This window comes from Gobius niger (genome assembly GCF_951799975.1).
Source record: "Gobius niger genome assembly, chromosome: 8".
Taxonomy (NCBI): Eukaryota; Metazoa; Chordata; class Actinopteri; order Gobiiformes; family Gobiidae; genus Gobius; species Gobius niger.
The window spans coordinates 18,024,181-18,033,271 of NC_136859.1; the positions used below are offsets into that span (position 1 = coordinate 18,024,181).

Below are 9,091 nucleotides of genomic sequence, written 5' to 3' on the forward strand. Positions count from 1 at the left end.
CTTCTATCCAAATTAAACTTTCAAATGTTAATCCTCATGTTATTACTATTACGCTCCAGATGATCTCATAACTAGCAAGAACATAAGATTGCAAAATGTTCTTACCTTCATGTATATGCTTTCCCAACCGGCTTCTACTTCTCTATTCGAAACATATTCTCCCATATTCTCTGTTACTTTTCCTTGAGTCATCTTTTTTTCAAACACCCTCCCATTCATCCTGGCCTTACAATATAACTTGGTGAACTTTTTCATTGAAACAGTTCTACATCTGTCCAAACCTCTTCATGGTCTTCTGCCAAAGTACATCTTTGATATGTTAGTGCGATAGGAACCATCTTGAACTATAAGAACCTCAGGGAGTGGTCTTTTACTGGTTTTACAACTCTATTTAGCTGTGCATAAGACAACTGAAAGGATTTTATTCGACTCTCTTTGCTTTTAATTTAACCAATTTCCGCATTTTCTGGACTCTAAGTCGCTCTGGAGTATATTATATAGTATCGTACCAGTCTTGGCAACTACATGGGCATGGAGGCATAACTGTACCATTGACAAGCCTCTCCCGGCAGCACGTTCTTCAAGTTTCTGGCTCACTCCAAACGTATATATTTTGATATATAAGTCGCACCTGAGCATAAGTCGCACTCCCAGCCAAACAATGAAAAAATAATTTGCCTTCTGTAAACTAAAGTACTTTGAATTGCCTTGTGCACAGATTGTTTAGCTGATGAATCTATTGAGACAAACTAGTTTAAGTTGAGCAGTTTATGAAAACACATTTCTCATCTATACCATGTTACCCTTTAATTGATTCATGTCCTTTTGATTAGAAAATGAACTACTTAAAGCATATGATTGAAATATGTAACTTCATATATACATATATATGTTCAGTTTGTAATAAACCATAACAAACAATACAGCTGTTCCTAAACAGACTAATCCAACCAATATCAGAATAACAAAAGAGAAGTTTGGATTATCCGGGAGGGGGGCCGGGCCTGAGAAGTAGCCTACTTATTAAATCCAAAGTACCAGGGGGCGGGGGAGGGGCAGAGCGAGTGCAGACAAAGAGAAGAGAGAGGAGAGAGAGTGGCCCAAAAGAACACCTGTTGAGATTAAGGCTGGCACGCGACCCACTCGGACTCGCGTGGCAGCTGCGCCTCACTCCAACAAAAAGCAGCGAGAGCAAAGTTTGAATGCACTACTTATCCTTCAGGTCATGTGTGCACGGCATCCTAATGTGCACACACAGGGGAGAGAGACAGAGGCACAGAGAGAGAGCAGAGGGAGGGAGACACACTGGGGGAGAGACAAAAGTGTGGGCAGCCAAGAAAGACTTGCATTCAGGGGAACTATGAGCCCCAAGTGGGTGAAAGGTCCTGTTTATTATCTGCATGTAAAATAGGAGCCTGCACAATGGAGGACATTTGCTTATTACACACACACTAATAATAAGTAGTTCAAATGATCAACTTTTCAGCTGTCCCTCCAGGTGCACAGTCTGCTGTGCTATTTACTTGAGTAAAAGGAACAGTACTCAAGTGGAAGCTTTCTGTGTAATCAGTAAATAAGATAAAGCAAGAGAGAAGCAAATGTAAAGTTTCCTGAATAGAATACTGTAGTACTTTGTGAAAGAAAGGGATAATTATTGTAGATTAACTAAATAATGTTTAGAATCTGTATAAGACTGTACCTTTTTTAAATACGCTTTTTTCTTCACAAACAGTAAACATACCGGATGTACCCTAAACTGTACTTAATGTAGAGGGTATTTTTATATGATCATATACATCACTCTTGCCAAAACATTCCAACTGACTTGTTAAGTGTAACATCACACATGACGACCAAGCTCCGTCCGGGTCTAAACTGTTCAAAGTTCCAAATAACAAAAACAGCAACTTAATCATAATATTCTTGTGGATAAAAACAATAGATAAACAGTACTTAATTATGATAATGATACTTTAATGAGGCTGAAACTCAGCCCAGGACCGATCAATAGGCAGGAAATGAGCAGTGATCAACTGAGAGTAGGGCCGTTCAGACTGAAACTCAGGCGTGAGTTAAGTCGTTAGGACTTAAAAGTACAAAGACTCATAACTAAAGATGTTTACCAACAGTTGAGTGTAGCCGTAGAGGCAAGCTGAACTCCTCCCCGAGGTCTATAACTAGTCTGCGGGCTGAGCTGGAACCTTAGTGCGCTGACGAAGCCTTTTGGATGAGATGCGAAACATATGACACTTGATCTACAGAGAACAAAGATGACTCAAGAACCTTAATTGAATAATAATTTATGTGTATCTCCAGTGAGTGTGTGTAGCGAAAAATAGACAATCCTCAGAGTAAATATAATATATACTAATAATAATATTTCTGGGCAATCAGATGTTTAAAAAGAGCCTTATACAAAGTTCCAAGGCAGGTTCAAATGAGTAAAATCTCAGTTCCATGTTAATGAGAAAGTATTTATTCTCCAAGAATGCAACGACGTTTGGTGTTTTTTTCTGATTTAGACATCCATCCAATTTAAACATATTTTCATCCGATTTAGGACCCACTCGATAGGCCTGGTGGCACTTGAAAGGTTGGCTATTTTATGAGGCGCAACTTGGACAGGTCAAATATTTTCGAGAAACACTGCCTTATAGAATTTCAAGAACAGCAGTCGTCAATCTTAAAGGAGGATCAGGACGCATCAACATGCCAGATAAGGATAGTCTAACTTTTTCTTTGCCTCCTTATTAATAATCATTGAGTTTATGATTTCATATTTGTATTTCCTTTGCAGGTTCTGCTCCATGAACACTCAAATTGGAGCCCAATTACCCATTTCTTTACTTGGATGCGCTGAAGATATGAGCCCATATTGAAAATAATTGTAGCCAGTGAATTGCATCCGGTAAGGTGTGTGCCATACCTCCATACTAATTTCCCTGCGGTGATCCTAGTCACCTCTGGCGCTCTCCTCATATGCACAGATCTGCATTATCTCTCTATCTCGCTCTGTAAGTTGGCGATTACACCATGGCACAGGGGCAGGCTAAATGGGTTTATGATCATGTGACTGGACCGGCCTTCAGTGTGACCACGCACTGAAGACAGTAGACATCATTCTCTTGCTCTATTAGCAACTAAAGGACATGGATTCATTGCTGTGGAAGCTAGTGGCTCACACCTTGCAAAGAGCTGTCCTTTGTCACCTGTCTCGAGCACAATGAAGCACAATGAAGGCTGATTACTCTGACGGGTGAAAGAAAGAGCGAAGGAGCAGGGTTTATGCGCGTCTTATTGCACTGAGGCATTATGTAATTCACCTCTGGAAACGGCTCTGAACGCTTGGTCTCTGATCCCTTTTACCCTCGGCCCTGAATCCTGTCTGGCTCTGCGACGCCATCTAGCGGCGCCTCTCAACACAGCATCAGTCTCTACCCCCAGTCTGCTGCTGCTGTATCCCCTCCTCGTGTAGGACAGTTTCGGTTTCTCATACCCTTTACGAAGCGTGGTGATATTTTAATAACAACACCAATACAAATCAAGTCAATTAAACTACGAAGATAAGCACTTTAATAGAACTAATATCCCAGTTAAATACACCATATCAGATGAATTGCACACTTAGGCTATGGAACGTGTTTTTTTGTTGTTGAAATATATATACACATTTGTCCTCTGTAATGAAGCCTTTGTTTTACATGCTCTGCAACACCTGGATTCACCTGTGCGTAAAAGTGACCACGTGCGCAACACAATGTGCTTATTTGTCTGTCACCAAATTTGCTTGTTTATGTCAGCGCGCACCCAAGCAGTTTGATCTCTTTAAAAGCGTGTACAGATATGTGCGCTTTCACACTTCTGGCTGCGTGCTAGCTCTACAGTTTCCGTGCTGGGTTCGGTGTGCTATAGGGATCTGGGCTGTGCGTTATTTGACAAAAGACCGCCCTGCCCCGCCTGATTGAGAGAGAGAGAGAGAGAGAGAGAGAGAGGAGAGAGAGAGAGAGAGAGAGAGAGAGAGAGAGAGAGAGAGAGAGAGAGGGGTGTGTGTGTGGGGGGGGGGGGGGTACAGTTGGCTCCCAATCTTCACACCACACAAACGACAACGCTGCGTGCGGGAGACGTTTCATTGGTGAACGAGCAGTGAGGCAGACACACAGTGGAAACACTTTCTGCTCCAGCACAGCGAGGGGGCAACGCGGATTGCAACCACCTGTAGACAAATTAAACATGTACAGAACTATTAAAAGTAAGCAAAAGTAATTTGAACAAGTGGGTAAAACTGGGTTCTTTTTTTTAAATGGGGCGTTCAGTTCAGCAAAATAATGGATTGAACTTGATTGTAAATATAAACCCAAACTTTGTAATTACTTGTTATACATTTAACTTTACTATTCTGTACATTTTACCCTCGTAGAATGTAGTACAGAGTGTACAGTGAAGTTTCCACATGGTAACTTCCCATATGGATCTATGCTAATGGCACACACATGCTCGTGGTAAGGGAGAGCAGAGAAGGGGTCCATAACATAAGCCATGTCTGTTGAGAAAAAAAAATTGAAGTTTCTTGTTGTATTCTGGAATGAGGTCAGACACGAGACTCCTCATTGCACGCGCTGATTATTATTAGATTCTCTGAGCCAATGGAAGCCAAGAGGGGCGTGTATTTGGCGCAGAGGCAGGGTAGCGACAGCGTCTCATTGGTGGATTTTTATCGTCGTTGTATCTGGGAAAGGATAAATTGAAGGAAGGGGCCGGTACTGGAAGGTTGCTTGAAACTCGACTGCAGCTTTTGCAGATGGAAAGGCGCACAGTGTGACTCGCTTTAGACTGCCTTTTCCCTACTCAGCATGCATGTTTTTTGTGTGTAGGAGAAGGAACAGGATTGATACCTTTCACACTGTAGGAGCCCAGCAAAGACTTATGTTCACTCACTCCTCGGCTCAGTAGATTCCGAACAAGTCTGACTACGGCAGAAAGTGGAGAGAGCTGTGCGGCACGTACTTACCCTGGAAATTAAACTTTTTAACAACATATCCGGGCCTTTTGAGGCTTCACGGGACAGCACTTCTCAGGACTCAACTGTTTTACACTGTTTTTACGCAGCGCAAACTGTGAAGAGTGACTGAAAAGAGCTGAGTTTGCTTTTAAGTGAAGAGGGAGAGAGAAAGAGCCTGTACTGCTCTCCCTCTGCGCACTTTAACCGGACAGCATGGTGCAGAAAATGAGCCACATGGAAAGCACCGCCGAGGCGCTCTCCTTCTTCGGCGGGGACTCCAGCTCCGACTCCGGGGCGTGCATGGACCTGGACGCGGCTGCGTCGCCTCTTTCCCCGGGCTCCACGGCATCATCGACCACGGGGGACAAGCTGGGAGAAAATCCAGCGTGGTGTAAGACCCCGAGCGGCCACATCAAGCGACCCATGAACGCGTTTATGGTGTGGTCCCAGATCGAGAGGAGAAAAATCATGGAGCAGTCCCCAGACATGCACAACGCGGAGATCTCCAAGAGGCTGGGCAAGCGGTGGAAACTGCTCCGAGACAGTGACAAGATCCCGTTCATCAGAGAGGCTGAGCGGCTCAGGCTCAAGCACATGGCGGACTATCCCGACTACAAGTACCGGCCCAGGAAGAAAGTCAAGTCAAGCGCGTCTAAACCTGGCGACAAGACGGAAAAAGTCAACGGTAGCTCCAACAACACCAGCACAAATAATAAAACGTCTTCATCCAGGAAGAGTGGCTCGAAGTCACCAAAGCCACACAAATCAGTTTTCAACACCAAAGCGTTTGAATCAGACCATCACAACTCTCTCTACAAGTCCAAGCCTTTTTCGTCCAAGCAGAGCCAGGACTCAAAGAAGCCCAAGCGGGTCTACGTGTTCGCCAGCCCCGCTTCCTCCGTCGTAGTCCCGGCCAGCCCCACGCTCAGCAGCTCCGCGGACAGCAGCGACCCGCTCAGCCTGTACGAGGACGCAGCTGGCTGCAGAGAGGAGGACGCGCACTCCCCGAGCTCCAGCACCAGCAGCAGCGGCAGCATCAGCAGCAGCAGCAGTGGCAGCAGTACCGGGGTAGGAGGGCTGTACGGCGGCCACACTTACACCAGCAGTCGCCGCTCTTCTTCCCCCACCCCCTCCGCGTCGCACTCGTCCCACTCCTCGTCCTCTTCTTCTTCCTCGGAAGATGAGGAGTTTGAGGATGACTTGCTGGACATCAATCCGAGCCCCAGTTTTGACGGCATGTCACTGAGCAGCGGCTTCGGCCCCTCAGTCCTGGACAGAGACTTAGATTTGAACTTTGAGTCCGGCTCCGGAGGATCCCACTTTGAGTTCCCCGACTACTGCACACCTGAAGTCAGCGAGATGATCTCCGGGGACTGGCTTGAATCCACTATTTCTAACCTTGTGTTCACATACTGAGTGCGTAAAGTGTCCCTTGTTAACTTAATCTAAAAGTGGGCGTCCTAGTTTGTGTTGCGCTCCAGACTATAGCGAAAAGCCCAACTGCGAGCCTCTCTGAAAGCCGCTGGAAAACAAACTTTATGTTGTTGTGGACCCGGGCTAAAAACAGAGACGGAGAGGAGGCGGAAGAGACGAGGCTGAAGCGGCAGATGTGTGCGCACTAACACGCTCCTCAGCCCTCGACTGTTTTGAACTTAAACTGTGATTTATTTGCACGATAGCTCCACGGTCCGCCGTTCACTTTAACTAGAAAAGGGACATTTCACGAGTTTTAACGCTCCAAGTGAACTTCACTGACAAGGTACAATAGGACTAATGTGTCGTGCGACATTTTTTATTGTTGTGTGTCACAAAGAGGGATTTCTTTTTGATGAAACCGAGGTGGGTTGTCGTTTTTTAGTTTTCAAGTATTTCCAAACGCAAAAAAAACACGTTAAAAGCATGATCGCCTACTTTGTTCCTATCTTGTGCTGAGATTTTCTGTGAGAACACTTTAGTCTTGATAGTATTTAAAATGGATAGGTGGCGCTCGCTTCGGTTCTTCTCTTTAAAGAAAAAATATGGACATCGAAATAATCACCAGCTGTTGTAATGTTTCAAACTTCTTCAGGATTCAACTTCAAATCTGTGCTGAACTTTATATACACTTTCTCTACGATTCAGGACCAAATTGTTTATTGTTTATTTCAGATGATAGCTATAGAGAAATCCTCACTGTTATTTTGGTTCATTCTCTGAGCTTTGTTTTTTTTGTACATGTGTCAGATGCCATTTTATACTGGATATTGTATTTATATACTGGGCCAAGCATTTTTGACTTGATCATTTTTTATTTGTACTAGTCCTGTTGTTTTGTCAGTATGTCTGTCACATTTCCTTCTCAGGCGAAGGGCTAGAGTTTTACGAACACACAACTTTTTAAGTTCTTTTTTATATCTAAATGTACACACTTTTTGGACACTTAAAGAGAAGAAACAGTTTGTTTATTTTCTCAGTGTATTTTTGTACAAATCTATATGGAAAAGGGGAAAGTCAACAATCGGCGTGTGTAGCCTACAAATACAGTTGTATTGGATTTCCTAATTTTTAGACATGGGTAGGCTGGTTTCAATGCTGCCTTCAAGTGCTCATGCTTACCTTGTACTTCTGAGACTTGTACTGTTTTAACTTATTAATCCAAGGCACCAAACTTCTATTACAGGGAAACTAATCTTCTACCAGCAGTTAGGACCGGCACCCTTTTGATGGCTGACCCCTGGACTCGTGAGATATTAACTATAGATCCCTTCTAGATATGAACGATAGCACTTGAACGCAGCACCAGTCTTTGTATCAGCCTCCCTCATACGTTTACAGTGCCAGTCTGCAGACTCCTTAAAGGCACAGGCCCACACGCTGCCTGTGCACCACGTGGTTTTTCCAACAGCATCACTATCTCCAACAAACCACTCCTTTGTTTTGTTGCGTTTCCTTTCCGATAATCCTGCCTATGACAACAACATGAGGAGATTGTAGCTTTAAATTTGACTTTTGCCGCTGTTTTGTCACAAATTGATGTCAGATCTACAGGATGAAACAGGTTTCATAATAACAAGCAACAAGAGTAGGAACAACAAGCATATTCAAACTTCTGACTTGAGTTCATCTACTTGTACTGCGTTTCTCATTGTATTTGAATATACTATAATCTTTTCTACTTGTCGGCTAACTAGCTAATAATTGTTTTAGTATCTTTATGGCATGGTGAATAGCATTTGTATTTCAGATTCAGGTTAATAGCTGTTGTGTTTTTAAGAAAAAATGAAAATCGAAAATGATGAAACGTGAACTCGATCTTTGTATATTTGACTGTATCATAAAGCAAAAAGATTGTGTGTTTATGTACGTTGTTGCTATCAAGGACAGGCACTGTCTCGAACTGCTATCTTTTACACTCTTACACTTATGAGGTGGTCAGTTCAGGACTCATTTTTATATATATCAAAGCATTTTAAATATATTAACTTTATTTTTCATTCATCCTGTGCAATATGCTGTGTAGATTTTTTTCATTTATTGTCTAATCATGCCATATACAAAGGAACCATCCTTCGTTGGGGCTCAAAGGGAGGGGAGACTCATGCCAGCTAAATCGTGTCCATTCACTGCCTGTCAGATTGTTGATATAAACTTGTGTACAGAACTTTTTTCAAAGAAGGAAATAAATATCAGCTGGAACTGAAACTTTACTCTTGCTTGCTTGCTCGTTGCATATCTACAGTAACCCATCACACATCATAAAGTGGGACAGATAAAAACTAATACATATAACTTTGAATAAACCTATTATACAAGCACATGAACACATATACACTTTGTTAGCTTATTTTTTTCCCCTATGAATTTGGAGAAGAACATTGCTACTTTCTTAATGGCGATAGCAAATATGTTGCCCTGCCGCTTAAGTTACACCCATGCATTATGCATAAACTATAACAGTTTTGTCACTGCATGCTAAACCACTGTCAGTGAAAGTAAAGAAAATATGCAAATCCTTCATGTGAGGCTCACTCTACAAACTGACAGTCTGGTGATAGCACTGCACTTTTACTACTAGTTTAATAACATTAAGAAAATGCTGAGTCGGTTTTACTT

General features: G+C 42.9%; 1 protein-coding gene across 1 annotated transcript; it reads left to right on the plus strand.

Annotated features, from left to right (window-relative positions):
- Positions 1 to 4,732: 4,732 nt before the first annotated feature.
- sox4b (SRY-box transcription factor 4b) lies at positions 4,733 to 8,669 on the plus strand. The gene has a single exon (XM_079561789.1). The coding sequence runs from the start codon at positions 5,213 to 5,215 to the stop codon at positions 6,413 to 6,415; it is 1,203 nt and encodes a 400-aa protein (XP_079417915.1). The 5' UTR covers positions 4,733 to 5,212; the 3' UTR covers positions 6,416 to 8,669.
- Positions 8,670 to 9,091: the final 422 nt, after the last annotated feature.

Coding starts and splice junctions, on each gene's coding strand:
- sox4b (XM_079561789.1), top strand. CDS start 5,213: ATGGTGCAGAAAATGAGCCACATGGAAAGCACCGCCGAGGCGCTCTCC.